General features: G+C 39.0%; 1 protein-coding gene across 2 annotated transcripts in view; it reads right to left on the reverse strand.

The window, feature by feature from the left end:
• The window catches only part of PTPRO (protein tyrosine phosphatase receptor type O), a 191,824-nt gene that overhangs the window by 26,218 nt on the left and 148,674 nt on the right, over nt 1-16,932 (reverse strand). The window contains exons 15-18 of one of the 2 annotated variants that reach the window (XM_045830113.1): nt 15,401-15,521; nt 10,810-10,878; nt 8,450-8,533; nt 2,974-3,009 (exon numbers count right to left, since the gene is read on the reverse strand). In XM_045830113.1, the coding sequence (XP_045686069.1) occupies nt 2,974-3,009; nt 8,450-8,533; nt 10,810-10,878; nt 15,401-15,521 (310 nt within the window). The remainder of the gene's footprint in view (nt 1-2,973; nt 3,010-8,449; nt 8,534-10,809; nt 10,879-15,400; nt 15,522-16,932) is intronic. The other variant, XM_045830114.1, reaches the window with a different exon arrangement.

Raw genomic sequence — 16,932 nt, forward strand, 5'->3', positions numbered from 1 at the left:
ATGGGAAAGAACAAAGGATTAGACTCTAAAGAGCTGTTTGAGTCACGGTTTTACTTTATACTGTGTGATCTTGTAGAATGTACCTAACTCTTCCGAGACTCAGCATTCTCATCTACAAAGTATACTCTCATACCATCTCGCAAGGTCACACACAGTATATTATAGGACTTTTAAGTGTAAACAAGCTTTACAAACAAGGAATTGTGCCACTAGCTACACTGTCTCCCCAGAACCGCAGCAGGACTGTGGGTGGAGCACATGGTATAAGCAGATTGCTCCCGGGGTCTCCCTCCGAGGGTGTCCCGCCCAGAGGCTCACACACCCACACAGAGACGTGCAGGTTCAGAGGTGCAATCAAATAGACACCCGAGCATATGTTTCTGCACCTGTAGAAAAGTTCTTACCTCTTTTCTTATTTTTTTTTTAAATAAGGGTTACGTTTTATTTCCTGTAGTTTTATGTAGCTGCTTACCTTTTCTAGAATCTACCAGCACCAACCTGCTCCCTACACTTCTGCGGCATGCTGTACTCTGTCACCTAACCCAAGCCTCTCTACACATCTGGGTCCACACAGCTGACCTTCTTTTCAGTTTTGTTCCATGCTGCTCAGCTCATGTCATCGACATGTGGCCTTCTGTCCTCGTAGCAAATACACAGTACCTAGTAGTTACTTGTTTAAAGTTGTTGAGCCGCTAATCTGACAGTTCAGTTATTTTAAGATTTCAGTAGATGTTAAAGGGCATTATGCCTTCCAGAAAATACATTTAAACTTTAAAGCTTTTTCTTAATAACATTAATGACTTACATGCATACAACACTGTAGATCTAAAATATTTGCATATGTTACCCTGCTCTATTGGTGGTTGAGGTCGACATGGCCAACATTGCCCCATGCTCCAGAAGAGAGTCAAGACTATGAGAATCAGGCGAGTAGTCCATGGTCACATGGCTGCCGTGCCGTAGCACCCGGGATGCTAGCCAGGGAGCATGGTTCTCGGTTAAAAGCTTTCCCCCTTCAAACTTTCCCTCCTTCCCCAAAAGTGGCTAAACATGGGAGGGTCAATAGAGATGGCAAGCCAGAGAAAATGTTTATGGGTTAGAAAAAGCAAATGCAGAAAAAAGAGGGAAAAGAGAAACAGAGGAAGAACCTCAAGGAAATAGAAATATGAACATCAAGGAGAGGAAGGAGAGTAAGGAGGAGAAAACGAACACATGAAGGGAAAGATTCAGAGGGAAAGGGGGAAAGACAAGGTGAAGGAAAGAAGTGGTGGGACGAAGATGAGTGGACATGGGCAGAGGGGGCCCAAGGCTCATGGTGGTGGGGGCACTGGAATGAAAGAGCACAGGTAAAAAGAAAGTGAATGGAAAGGTGAGGGAGGGGGAGGAAAGCCCCTCAACTTGTGACTTTTAGAGAAGGAGATAGGATTAGAGGCAAAATGAGAAGAGGGAAGGAGGAAGCTGGTTTGATGCAATGTTTTGGTTTGTGGGCAGTTCCTTCACTCCTAAACTCTGCCCAAACTTCTGTCCACATCCTGCTTCCCTTTCTCCTCTCTGCCTGTGTCTTGGGAGAGACAAGCTCTCACAGAGTCTCCCCTTTTGGTCCCGAGATCCTGTCCTCTAGCTGATCTAGTCTGTATCTCTCTACCCTACTTGACCCAACCAATAATTTGGGCAACAGAGTGTTTTTCTTCCTGTCAAATCATTCCTTCCAGGTGCCAGTACCTCTTCTCTCTTTGGGCTGCTCTTGTCTCCCTTACATCACTTGATATATGCCAATGGAAGGCACGCTGATTTGAAACAGATTTAGGAAAAAATAATTCTGTTACTTATATGTGCCACCATATTATGTCACTCAAGGCTAAACAAAAATATTTTTGCATCAACTTTTCTTTTGTGTTATGTAGTCCCTGACTTTCTCCCATTGACATGGATGCCATATAATCTGGCTGGAACCCCTGAGCACCTCATATTAATTCCCTAACATTGTACCCTAGGCAAGTATCAGGGATGAACTCTATTTGTAGGGACTTTCCCCTCTTTATATGCACAGATTAGCTGAAGGCCTGGAGGTGACAATCTAATTAGGCTTTTAAAATCAACTGATGGTTAATTTTCACCCATCAGAATCTTAATTCTTACAACTTAATAGTTCAGTAGATAAGGGAAACCACAGGCCAACAAGAGCAATTTTCTTTTTCTATGTATTATAAAGATTTCCTGAGGCAGCATCTCTCAAAGCATTTATTATAGCTTCAGACATAGTAAAAGCCTTTCCCTGAAATAAGCGCAGAACTTTAAAATACAAAATGGCAAAAGTTTTCGGACAATTTTGATGTGGCCAAAAATTAACTTTTTGGTAGAATTAGAGGAACAAACTTTCTTCTGAAAGACTTTTATAATTCCTAACAACCCATTCTTTCTCAGATTTCATACAATGATATTTTTTTATCCCTGATGTGGTTTCTGTGACACACTTTCTTAGCAGTCACGGCTGTCCCGACGTGTAAACACACCGACACATAATAGCTCAGCTATTTTAATATGCATTTGCTTCTTCCTTTCTCTTTTAAATAAAATTTTGTAAGAGTTTATTTGAGCCAGAGTGAGGACACATGCCTGGGAGGACGACCTCCAATGCCCCTCGCCTCTTCTTTAAGCATCTCTTCTATTTGAATAAGCAATCTCTTCAACTTGTAAAGTTATCATTATGAAGACCATTTTAAAATAAAACATTTTAAAATACAGTAGTGAGAAAATCTTACTGTATTATATACATCCAAGCTGCTGAGAGACTGGTCCTTACGTGTGCTCACCACAAGTGGACTGTGACAGTCTGTGTCACGACTGAGGTGTCAGCTAACACAGTGGTGGGAACCACAATGCAGCATATAAATGTACCAGGTCAATGTATTGTGAACCTTAAACTTACACGATGTTAACTATCAGTTATATCTCCATAATAAAAACACTTACTTAGTCAGTTTTCTCTTCTTTAAACCATTTTTACTCCTGAAAATTAAAAAAAAGACAAATTTATCTGGACAAAAAAATTGATTGACATGATTAAACTTGAAATGTTTTAAATAATTACATCAGGGACCTCAATATTATTTCATTTTCATTAAACATATCTCAGGTTTGTTTAATTACTTTTCTCTAAATGAGAACAAATTGATAATTTCAGATTCATTTTTTAAAACTCTACTAGATTGCAGGAATATACCTACATTTTATATTTAATATTTGTCAAAAACAGAATTCTGGAAATATATAATTCCTTGCTACTGGTGATTAAGTTGCTGAAGTATTTTGTAAATATATATATATATATAAGTATTAACTGTCTCAGTGCTCCTAGTTCTGAGGTAAGAAGTGTAGAATCAGGGAATAAAAGCGAGAAATCTTGCAGGGAGGGTGTATGCTGGTCTCTTAATTAAAGACTGAAATTGCTTCTCTGGACATATTCTCTGGGCATGTGCTATCATTGTTGCCTGTGTCTTCTGTAATTCTACAATGGCACATTCATACTCAATTTTAAACCAGCATTTAAGATATTTGTAAAATTGAAACTATTACCTGTTTGTTCTTAATTCATTACTAGTTTCTAAGCTCAACTACATGTGATACTAAAGTATGTGTCAGCTAATTATATTTCTAAAGGGATATTTAGGGTAACGGGGTTTTTTTAAAAGATTTTACTTATTTATTTTTAGAGAGGGAAGGGAGGGAGATAGAGAGAGAGAGAGAGAGAGAGAAACATCAATGTGTGGTTGCTGGGGGTCATGGCCTGCAACCCAGGCATGTACCCTGTCTGGGAATCGAACTTGTGACACTTTGGTTCACAGCCTGCACTCAATCCACTGAGCTATGCCAGCCAGGGAGGGTAACAGTTTTTAACCAACAAGTAAGGTAACTAACTTAATGCTAAAATACAATCTGCTGACACACTTCATTATTGTATTTTAATGTCTTATATAAATAATAAATATTGCAAGTGATTGTGAATACTTTTTTATGAATAATTTTCAAAGGTCTTTACAAATGGATGGAAGCACCCACACCTTCAGAAAATAAAGAATCTGCAGCACATAACCAGGTGTGATTTGAGTGCTCTCCTGGGCCAAAATATTTATTTGTAATGAGAATCCTGAGCATGTGGACACCTGCATTCCCAGCAAGCCTTCAGCAGAATAAAGCACCACTTCCTCTGGGCTTTCACAGTGCTCTGCCCATTAAGGTTTTCTCACGGTCATGTCAACCTGTCAGTCTGTCTGACTGCTAGACTGCCCCTCCCCGCAGAGCTGAGCACAGTTCATGGAATGCATGATGGGTGGTTAGTAAATGCTTATTTAATTGAATTGAAAGAAACATCTTTGCTGTGGCACCCTGACCATTTTACTTAATGATTTAGTTAAAAATCTAATACTGGACTTGGGCTTCCTGAGGTCCCACCGGGGAAATGCTTGTGGATGGAGAGAAAGTAAAGCAGGACAGAAAATGCAGTGAAGTATCCAGAAGGCAAGGAGTGTTTCTGGTTTCAAGCAGTTTTTATTTCTTCCCAATTATGAATGAAGACAATCCATTTAATAGGTCCTGTCCTATTGTTTCTCCTTCACCCCCCCTTTGTCTTCCATACTTGAGATTTAAAGGGAATAAATATTCCAATTTTTACTTTGCCTTTCCCTCACCCCCTCACAAAGCCCTGCTGTAATAGAACAGAGCTGTGTCCTATAAGCATTTGGGAATCTAAAGAAATACCTCTTGAATAATCTTGTCCTCAGCCCTTGCAATAGTGAAGTTCAGGGATCCCACAGTTCCTTCTTGTAGCAGGAACCAATTACTGAACTCCTTTATGAAAGCAGAATGTTCACAGAGATGACAGTTCTGGCAAAGTCAGAAGGCTGCCAACGTATTTTATGTGAATAAAATATGTATTTTTAGTGAATTAAAAAAAAAGGAAGAAACCTTTCCTACCCAAACAGACTTGAAGGGAAACTGGGAAGAAACAAGTGTATGTGGGAGGGCGACACTGAATCAATGCAGTGCTGGAGCGTGGAGCTGCTACTACTCCACGGCTGTGCGGGAATCGGATCTGCAGGGCGGGCACACCCGTTTTCCTTGGGATCTCATCCACCGGTTGAATGGACTTTAAGCCGATACGAAATGTGACCACTGGTTGTGTGTGACTTCCTGTCATACTCTTATCATCCTTAAGTGTATGTCTTCATGATTCCCATACAACCTTCATTGTTATGCCTGGATTCTGTTGAGTTCCTATAGGTATCCTATGGCTAGGGGACATGACAAGACTGAATTATGAGACACCACAGCAATACTGATATAGTTTTTCCCAACATTTTTAATTGCTGTGTTAATTATAAGACTAAAATCCAGGGAAATTCACTTTTAAACATGTGATTTAAGGCTTTGCTAACAATATTAATGTTAGCAGGCTGTGAAAAAAAGCTAAGGGGTGTGTGTGCACATTACAGTGAACATTTTGGGTGATGTTTAGAGTAAAATCTTATCATTGCAATAGATTTTCTGAATAGCTGATAAATAATGATCGTCCATTATACATTATACATGCACATAGGATCATCCTATGTTTTTCCCTTTCATTTATATTATGGAAGGTTCAAAACCCTAATGAATTAAAAAAGGTAAGGTGCATTCTTTGTAAGTTCTTCATGGTATGACAGTCTTAGAGAGCCACCCAGATTGGAATTCAGACTGGAATTCAGTGCAGAGAAGGATATAAAGCAATGACAGAGACATGGGAGTTATGAGAGTTAAAAACAAAACCAACAACAGCCCCCCAAATTCTAGTCATCCCTAATTTCGTGAGCACTACTTACTTTCTCATGAGCTAAATGGAGACCATCCCCAAATCTTAAAGAAAAGTCTTTAGGGCTATAGCATTCTCTGAATAGACACGCAATAACCATGAGTAAAGCTGAGCATTTTAAACTCAAGGTTGCTTCATGCTTACAGTGTCAACTGTTGACGATTTGGAATAGGCAGGAGCATATTTGAGGACAGCATGAGGGTGAATATGGTAGTAAGAGAAAGGAGAGTGATGACATTGAAGCCTTGAATAGGAGAAACAATCTGAGATCATTAAAGCCAGAAATCCTGGCAGAAAGCAATCTGGAGACTCAGCCAGCGGAGCACTGGTGTTCTGCCCGGGTTCCTCTGCAATCTTGGGAAGAGATTCGAGTGACACTGGGAGAAACAGAATGGATTGCCACACGAATCACTAGAGATGCTGGGAGGATCTTAGAAAATCAAGGGGAACATATCTTTTCGTGAAGATGACAGTTCAGGGGACCTGGGCAGTGAGTGAGCTGGAGGAGATGGGTGAGTCAGTAGACGAAAGGTAGCAAACTGGGGCTGCTTGCTGAGGACTGAGCTAGGCTAGGAGCAGGGACCATAAATTTTACTTCTTTTATGTTGGCCTGGCACGGGTTTAGGGCTGAAAACAGAGACTACAACATTTTTCCAGTATGTTTTCACGGGTCGATATGTGTGCAGTTTACTGAAAGTGATAGAAAGCATGGGACTCTATATTTTGCCTTCCCTTCTCACCTAGACATAGCCCTTTAGAATTTCAGGACAGTTCCTCTGAACTGTACTGCAGGGTTTTGGCCCCTAATGTGGGCCTCCTGTTATTTGATGAGTGCTGTAAATAGTGGACCTTGAAGGGATTGCTGAAATTTGGTCTCATGTTTGTTGAAGAGACCTGTTAAAGAAGACATGCAAATAAGCATAGGCCCACCTGATAGAAGCTTAAAATGACTGGTGGAAAATGAGAAAAATCTGAGAATTAAGTAGGGGAATGAATATAATATTATATGCATTTTCCTCTCTTTTAGTTCAATTGAAATCTGTGAAGAGTACCTTGAGGGTATTTATTACAAGTATTCCAGTGATAGGTGGAATACTTGAGGATGATTAGATGTTGAGTTAAAAGTAAACTTATATTTTGAAGGACAAGATGGAATTTGTGTGCACTTTTCACACCTGAGAACTATCGGATGTCAAATACTTAAAAGTACTGTGTTGACTCTGGTGAAGAAGTCCTTGCTGAAAACTGCACTGAAAACAGACAGGGTGGCGGAGGACGGTCCTCACCGTCTGGCGCGTCCTCTGACCTCATGACTTACGCACCGGTGTCTGCCACCTCTCAAAAGTTTGTCTGAACTCTCTCTTGTTTTCTCTCTCTCTTTTTAAAGAAAATACAAATTCTGGCATTAACAATCTGCATTTGAGGAAGTCCCTTTTGCATATTTCTTCCACTGATACTTAGAGCCATAAACTTTTCCAGCTGTATTTATTTTGTCCTCAGAGGAGCTGGAGAACATTTGATCAATTGTCCTTTTGGATAAATAACTCTCCAGGTTGCTTTCCATTTTTCCTTCTTCTGCTTCAAACACAGGCCATTTTTTTCTCAGTCCATGCACTTTTTAAATTTTCTTTTTTCTGAGTCCTTCTCAAGTTGTTCACATTTCTAGATCCATCTGTTTGTACATAGTTTAAAGATGATAATTTTTGTCAATTCTCTGGGAACACACTACCTTTTTTATGGTACAGGGAAAGAAATAGTACTTCTAGACTATTTAGTCTCAGAATTCAAAATGATTAGGATTAATACTATCATTTTTTAAAACTGAAAAGACACTTTAGTCTCAGAATTCAAGATGATTATGATTAATATTATTATTTTGTAAAACTGATAAAGATATTCTGATATTCTTCAAGACTTGATTATCAAAATAATTTAAAAGTCAAGAAAACAAGTATTTAAAGGAGGCCACTCTTTACACAGGAAAGAATAGACTCAGAGACACCTGGGTTTGGAAGCCGACTAGTCTATGTAGTGTGATGTCAAGACAGTTAATTTCCTAAGCCTCTATTTCCACCTCTCTAAAAAGGGGTGAAAATACCCTCGGCACAGTTGTGGGGACAGCAATATAGGATAATTACTCACGGAGGCTTGAATATGTTCAGTGGCTCCATATTCATTAAAGAGTTAGCATTCGTATTAAAAAGTTTTGGAGGCCCCAAATACAGGGTATAATACCTTGGGTTTCTTGACCTTAATATATTCCTTTCCTCTTGGCAATATGGAACTCTGAAATGGATGGAGATGGTAAGGAAAATGGAAAGCAAAATTTATAAAGATGAGAGCCAACGGACGGACTCAAGAAGAAACAAATAGCTCATAATAAATGCAAGGAAAGCACACCAAGAACATCACCAGGAGAAAATTCAATTGGAAAACATTGTTAGCATCTTGGTACCCCTAAGAGCTTTAATTCATTTCAATGTATAATTAATAATTTTAGATGCTGCCATCACACAAAAGAGTTTTTCTGTTTTGCTTATTTCCTGAGAGCTAAGTTTTAAAGACTGTGTTAGGTAATCAGTAAAAAAAAAAATCACTTACCAAGGATTAATATAAAATGCCAAAAGATAATCAGTCCAAAGACATGAAGGTAGCAGGGTTAAGAAAGCAAATATACTCCTACGCCTGTGAGCATTAATAGATAACAGATGTAAAGATGAAGAAGTGGCAAGAGTTAGTAATATAAATTGTGAACAGACAGCAGTACATTACTTACTGGAATCAAGTAAAATAAGCACCTTAATTATGATTAAATATCATTCCATTCTGTGAAATTTAAATCTGAGGGCTGAAGTGTTATAATGTCAAAATCAGTTTTATTCACACGCAGCCTTTTATTGTAATCAGATACATTTTTTCAACTTATTTTGTGCTAATTAGTCTGCCATGAGGTGATTACATTTAGCATTCAGGTAAATGAGGTGCTTAAATGCCTCATTAGTTATCTTGAGGCTTATTCTTGGATATCACCCTTGCAGTGCTTAGGCCTATTTTAAGGAGCCTGTGTAACATCATTCGATAGCTAACAGCAGCTTGTGGGAGGAAATATAAAGGGTGACTTCACATAAGCCGATCCTGGTGCAGACCCTGAGCTTTCGGAACACGTTCTTATAAAGCTGCACTTCTGGTGCACTACTGTAACTTTCTCTCTATATTGTTTTTATTTTAACTTATACATCATTTCTAAAAAATAACCCTTAACGCGGAGGGATGGCATGCCACTCAGGTATCATTCATTCAAGAAAAGCAGATCATCCGTTGCCTAGTCTGTAATCTGAACCCATACTCAGCTGAGTGGGAGCCCATGATGTAGTTTCACTTTAGTTCTAATTCAGACTGTTGGTTTAAAATGCATGGTTCGAAACCAATTTCAGACATTCAAATCACTTGTATAATAGAATATTCATTAATGCAGATTTTAAAGTATCCTATGGCTGCATCTACAGTTATTCTGAGAATTGGAGGGAAATGCTGTCACTTTGTCACTTTAGCTATCACAAAGCTCCACTGAGATATCTATTCTCAGTTCGCCAGAAACTGCTGGTGCTGGCAAATCTGTCTGCCAAGCGTTGCATGAGAATTTTCTTGGTTTTATGGGAAGGTCCTGAAGTGAATCCTCTGCTGCCTCAGTTCTCCCTGATGGGCGCCCCATATTCTATAAGTTGTGGCTGGGTGTGTAGGCCATACATGGCTCTCCCAAGCCACAAGTGTAAATGAATCATTTCCTTCATGGACCGCTCATCACTGCTCTGAGACTGGGACTTCTTTAAGGGTGGGCCAGGTGACAAACATGTCAATGAATTAGTCTCTTACTCTTGAAAACAGTGCTGATACATTTAAGCAGACCTAGAAACGTTTCCTAACTTTTCACCGCCAAGGGTTTATGGGTTCATCTCTCTTCACAGTTGGATTAGTGGTATCTGAATAGCAAAATTCCATTCAGGCTAAAATCTAAAAACAGCACAAAAGAATCCAATTTCAAGTCCACTTTCAACTAGAGTGGGCATCAAGTACATAGGTGCCAACTCAGGGAAGTAGAATTCATATTTTCAGTAAAGTCCGCCCTTCCCTCATTGATTCTGTAGAGTAAAATGTCCCATGTCAGATACCTATTTCTTTAAGATTAACCATTTTGGGGCATTAGTAAAAACAGAAAAAAAGATCACCAAAGTAAACTAGATCATGTAGCAGTGCCGGCTTCCTAGGAAATGGTTACTTAATTAGCAGTCTCGTTGGCTATTGACTGCAATGCAGTTAATTCTCACGTATGACTGTTGAGTATAATGCCAACCAATTTAGTCTCCTGACAATGCTTTCTGAATTCTCAAAGTACCTCCTCCCTCCACGTCCTTAATATCCAAGAATAAAGAAAAAAATGATGCCATGTTTTCTCATGGGACTTTCCTGGCTTTGATATTTATTCACCTGTAAGTGTAAGAGCTGAGGGCCCTGGGCTGTGTAATCCTACTGGATTTATGAACAGAAGGGGTGGCTCATGTCCCCAGGCACTGGAATGTGAGTGTTAAGTAGAGACTCTGTTCTGTCTCGTGCTGTGTCCACGAGGTACCTCGTTCTGCCTTCAGCCACCCCATGTTCAGGGTGGTTCCTGCATTTAAGCCCTCCTTGTTCATGGTCATGGGCTACTTGCAGAACTGATGATTTAGTCCTGTGTTTAGTACAGTAAGTACAGGGCAGACTTGACATTTTTGCTATTTCATAATTGCATTCAACTAGCATATACCAATATACTCTGTGAAGATCTAACCTTTGAAATTCCCTGTCAAAGACATTTTGAAAGGATAATCAGACAAAACCATTTCTCCCCCAAAGGCTAAAATAAAGTTTGCAGGACACACAGCCTACCTAGGTTGTCTAGAGGCTCGTTCCGAAAGAACACTCACCAGTTGTACGGGAGCTTTCCATCCCTCTCCAAGGATGCAAAATTGACAAAAGTTCCTGCGCCACACTCCCTGTGTGAAAGGAATCGCAAAATCAAGGTTACTGCTTGATGGAGAAGCACTCTTTCACCTTGACATAGGAGGCTTTACCCGCTTACCACGACATTTTTTTAAAGCTAAAATAAGTTCTATGGGTTTTTCTATTGCATAAAATGCAAAATAGAAAGATAAAACAAAACAGTTTTTCACAAGGTTGCACGTCTCCGTAGCAAATAATTTGAGGCCAAAAGGTTTCAGTTCACACTGCTTTCCAAAGGGCACTCAGGATCTTAAATAAATCTTTGACTGTTTGGGATTTAATATGTTTTACAAAGTAAGTTATGGCAACTATCCTAAGAAAATGAAGGGATTTTTTTAGGGAATATTCTTGATGGGGTTTTATTTTGTATAGTGTACTGATTTCCTCTCTATAATGGTGATGGATCGAGCTGTATTGTTTTCTTCTGCCAAAATTTTCCCTCCAGGTGGGACGCCTGTAGCATTCATCACTTGAGATGAGGAGGAAGAGGCTGTGCAGAGCCTCTTACCCAGAAAATTGCTTATTAATCTGTCAGCAGAAAATATGGTTAACATTTTTTCTGGAATTGGAGTTAAAAGGTAAACATATTCTCATGTCTTCACCATCTTTTTTGCTTAGTATCATGCATAAATAACATAGCTCACTGGGGCTCACACACCTCATCTTCCTTCTACATGAAACTGATGGACTTACTCAGAGTTGAAGCAGCGATGTTGACATTGGCAAAATGTTACCTTCCTGTTCTTATTAGATGGTCTGAGAATACTTTTCTTTTTTTGAAAAATACACAAATATATTATTATATCCTATTGTATCTTAAATGACATATCTGCAATTAATTTTCCTATGTCAATTTTCTATAATATACAGGAATTTATTTATACTTAAATTAGAAGGATAATCTTTACCTTCCAGTTCAAGGGTTCTTAAACTGGGGTCCAAGGATAGAATTTAGGGCTTTATGAACACATGTGAGGAAAAAGTGCATCTTCATTTTCCTTATCTCTCACTGAAATTTAGCACTTCCTTTAATTAATAAAGTAGGTAACAAGTCACAATATCATCAGTACTTGTGAGATTTGCTAACAATAGATATTGCAGATGCTTTTCTGTAAAAGACTCGCTGCAGGTATTCTTTACATTTATCACTCTGGTGAAAAAGGAGAATTACTAGACACCTACTAAATATCGTGATCTAATGTATTAATAAAAAAAGCATGCATCACATTTGTTCTTTTAAATATTATGATGACCATACTTTAACCTAATCATTTGTGTCAATCCTGCATATTTTATTTTATGCACTTAAAAAGAAAGCACTGTCCTTGGAAGAGGACCACAGGCTTCATCAGACTGCTGGGCATCATGGCACGAGGTATCACAAATCTGTGCCCTAACAACCCGCTGACTGAAGCAGAACCACTCCTCCAAAATATTTCGCTGTAAGCAGCATTGAGGATGCACCTGCAATAACATGCTCATAAATACCACTTCTTCCACTGCTGCATCACCGCCCCCTTCACTGTTACTATTACGGGTTAACATTGATTGCACACTCCCTATGAGTTGAGTATTATGTCATGGCATTACTGCATGATTGCTCCTCACTATCCACTGACGTAGGCGTCATTATCACCTTTTGATATATGTTCTTTCCCTGGCCTCCAGGCCACCTCACTCTTCATTCTCCTTCCATTCCACCAGAGGTCTCTTGTCAGTCTCTTGATGCTACCATTTTTCTTCCAAGAAAATCTTAATAGTAGATTAATCTAGGGCTGTGTTCTGTAATTTGCACGTCCTGGGTTTCATACTGTCTACAGCTTTAAGATCACTTATATGCTAAGAACTCCCAAATTCATGTCTTCAATCCAGACTTCTCTCCTGAACACCAGATTTTTATGTTCAACTGCCTCTCCACACCCGCACTTGGAGTCATCCCAAACAGAATATTTCCAAAACTAAAGTCTTTTTTAACATATGATTTCTGTTTTTTAATAACTTTATTTATTTATTTATGTATGTATGTATTTATTTATTTATTTATTTTAGAGACGGGGAAGGGAGGGAGAAAGAGAGAGAGAGAAACATTGTTCTCAGTCAGAGAAAAATATCAATTGCTTGCGTCTCATACCCACCCTGACCCCAAACCTGCAACCCAGGCATGTGCCCTGACCTGGAATCAAATCAGCGACCTTTTGCTTTACAGGATGATGCCCAACCAACCGCACCATATCGGTCAGATCCCAAACTAAAGTGCTGATGTTCCCCCAACTCTGAAACCCTTTCATCTGCAATCCCATTTTAGTGCATGGCAATTCCATCTTTTGTGTCGCTAGGGCTGAAAACCTTGGGGTCATCCTTGACTCTCATTCTTATCCATTCAACACACACCTTGTTAGCAAATCCTGTTTCCTCTATTTTCAAAATATATCTGGAACCTGATCATTTTTCCCTGCCTGCCATTGCTGCACCTCTGGACCAAACCACTGCCATCTGTGTCTTGACTGGATTACTGTCGTGGCTCCCCCAGTTCATATGCCTGCCTTGGTCCTTGTCTCATTATAGCTTGTTTTACATAAAAGTGAGAACAAAAATGTTGAAATGTAAGTCAGATATTTTAATCTTCTGCGCAAACTCTGCAATGGCTGCCCATTTACTTAGAGTTAAAGCCAAAGTCCTTACCATGGGGCAGGAAACCCTGTATGATCGGACACCATCTGCTGCCACTCCCTTGTTCATTTCCTCTGCATTAGCCACTCTAACTTCCAGCTATTCTGTGAACCTGCTAGTCATGCTCCTATCTCTTCGGGGCTTGTGCCTTGATTGTGCCCTCTCCTGGGTACACTCTTTCCCCAGATGCCACGTGGCCAGCTCCCTCATGTTCAAGTCTTTTCTCAAGTGTCGCCTTTTCAGTGAGACCTTCCTCCCTCCCAGAGTTCATCTCCCCACATTCCCCACACAGGCACTGCCAATCTCTCTTACCTGGCTTTGTTATGTTTCCATTATAGTCTGCTAACATACCATATAATCTCCTACTGTTTATCTTTATTATTTATTGTCTATCTTTTCCATTAGAATACAAGCTGCATGGAGGCAGAAGTTTTGGTCCATTTTGTATACTGTCATGTTCCAAGCACCTGGAGGAGCCCGACACACAACAGGTGTCCTCTGATATTTGTTAGAGCAGTGAGTGAAGTTTCAGTGGAATACACAGGACACACAGGCTGTAAATCAGGGTTTGACCACAAGCAGTATGAGTTCAGAACTTCACATTCTAGCTGCAGTGCTGTAGCACTGCCCTCCCTATCCTTCCAAGATCCATTCCAATGCCAGCACTCAGGAGCTTGACTTTAATGTTCTTAACTAATCTCTTCTCTTTACTTTCATGTTATCCCATTTTTATTTCCTTCCTGGCACAAGTCAGTTTGTGCCTTTAAATATGTTTATTTATGTACATCTCTCCAGTGAGGTTCTGAGTGGACAGTTTGGATGTCTGATTTTTCTTTGACTATGCCACACAGAACATCTTATAATAGTTATTGGATGGGTAAATTTATGCACGAAAAGGTTGCTGACTGAACTTTGACAAAGGAGAAGGATGCTGATTGATGACAAGCCAGCAAGCTAACATTGGACAAATATACACTTGAATCAAATTTCCTAAACCCAGTAGTACTCAGCTAAGTAACAGGTTTCTTTTTTTTTTTTTTTGGAGAATTGATCATTGTTTTTATAATGTAGGGAACCATAGAAGGTTCTTGACAATGTACTCCAATAAGAAATGCATCAGTGGTCAAAAGAATAGAATATCCTCAAAACTATAAATCAAAAGGCCTTTTTAATAGCAATAATGATGAAACTGCCTGCCACTCTGAATAACATGAAGAAAAATGATAGAGAAATCTTTATAGACTTAATCATAAACTCTACAAATACTTTCTCATAAGAAATAAGGAGAGGGTGGATTGAGCGCAGGTGTGTGAACCAAAGCATCATCGATTTGATTCCCAGTCAGGGCACCTGCCTGGGTTGCAGGCCATATTCCCAGTATGGGGTGTGCGAGAGGCAACCACACACTGAAGTTTCACTCCCTCTCTATTTTCCTCCCTTCCCCATCTCTCTAAAATAAATAAATAAAATCTTTAAAAAAAAGAAATAAGGAGAGGGAATTTTTTCTTTCTTGTGATCTCTATATATATTAACTTCTTTTATTAATTATATTCAGTACATATTGGTTTTATCTCTAAAACAACTTTGGAATTATTGAAATATAATGTATGGGATACTTAAAATTACAAGATCCACAGCTAAAAGGTCTCACTTTGTGTAAACCAGTAATCTTTTGCTTTACCATTCAATGGCAGTGCTTTCTAAAATAATACGAAAAGTCTTCTTAGAAAACATGAAATAGAGGTGGACACTTACTGCTGTAAAATTTTGGTCTGCAAAAACATACATGTATGATAAACAGAATATTTTAAAGGCTATGGGTAAGATTAACCAAATCCAACTTACCTAGCCATCTGCAGGTGCTTTTTCCTGAGGATGATCAGGGTGACGAGCAGCAGTCCGATCAGCAGTGTGCTGAGAATGGCCAGCACTGAGATGACTACCACGTTGGGATTCATCTCTGTAACTGAATGGATCAGCCATACACTTTAATCACAGCTTCCATAGCATGGAAATTAACAGAACCATTCATTGGTATCCATCTGATTTTAAGAGCAATGGACTCATGATGACAACAACGGCAACACTGATGCTTCTCCAAGCTGACAATGTCCTCTTCCTGCTCAACTCTAAGTTATGAGACTGATAAAAATATTTAAGGCCTACATTCTGGATGTTCTTATAAAGGGAAATGATTAAGTATGAATAATTCCTGTGACATGGTTTAAATCCATTTGATAACAAAAAAATCTAGAAGTCATTATCATGTATTCTCATTTTTTTACATTTTCAGAAGCTTGCAAGTTTTTCTTTTATGCCCATGAGTCAGAAAGCACAACTGTCTGTTTCACTCACAACTAATAATGTATATAAAAAAGGCATTAGCAAGCTACCATCTGCTACAGCACTTAACACATCACTAGGAGCAGGCACTGATAATCTGTAACCATATGTTGAGAGGTTTCCATCTGTACAACTCAAGAAATTAAACATATTAATAAATTGTAGGGCCTTTAAGAACAGGGGCTGTGTCCCTCTCATATACTTCATGTGATAATTGGTCTACCATGGCACTTACACATTGCTTAGTTCTTCACACTTTGTGGAAGAGCAGAATATTAACGGTGGGATTATAGGTCAACTGTGTTATAAAACTCTTAACAGTGGACCAGAGGAGAAGAGGAGAGTGATAACATCCTCTGTTCTGTTCATAAAATCATGGAACTGGCTGGCATACATAATCCTTAAGTCTCTGGGTATCGCCACTTCCCACTTGGGACAATGAGGCCCCAGTTCATGGGCAGAGTACTTGAGCAGAAAAAACATCAGACTTGTGGTCAGAAGAGCTTGTTCAAGTTCACGTGACTACTAACTGCCATTTGAGGAGGCTATTTTATCGGTCTCTTTGGGCCTCATTTTCTTCATTTGTAAGTAAGTTTAATAATATCAACCACTTCACTGGCTTGCTACAGAGATGACAAGAAATAATGAACATTATTTCTATTATACTAAGAACTAATGAACATCTATTTCATACTCTATTATACTAAGTAGAGTATGAAAAGATGTTTAGATCTATTGCTGTCCTTTCTTCTGAAAAAAAAAAGCCTAAACAAACAAACAAACAAAAAAAGTCCATGCTATTCATTATTGGATACAGTGGCTAAACATATGACAAATGTTACAGAAAGGAAAACACACCCAGTGAAGGGTTATGTGATGGTAAGTGTGGTTTTATTACAGACAGTTTCGTAGGAGATCTGAGATTGTAGAGTTGGACTCTAACACGGGGGAATAAAACATATAACTCAGAAAAAGAATTAAAAACCACATTATTCTAGACCTTTCACTATTTTTAAATTTCCCCACTCATAGTT

Source organism: Phyllostomus hastatus, unplaced genomic scaffold (assembly GCF_019186645.2).
Source record: "Phyllostomus hastatus isolate PE091 unplaced genomic scaffold, TTU_PhHast_1.1 phas_scaffold_93, whole genome shotgun sequence".
Taxonomy (NCBI): domain Eukaryota; kingdom Metazoa; phylum Chordata; class Mammalia; order Chiroptera; family Phyllostomidae; genus Phyllostomus; species Phyllostomus hastatus.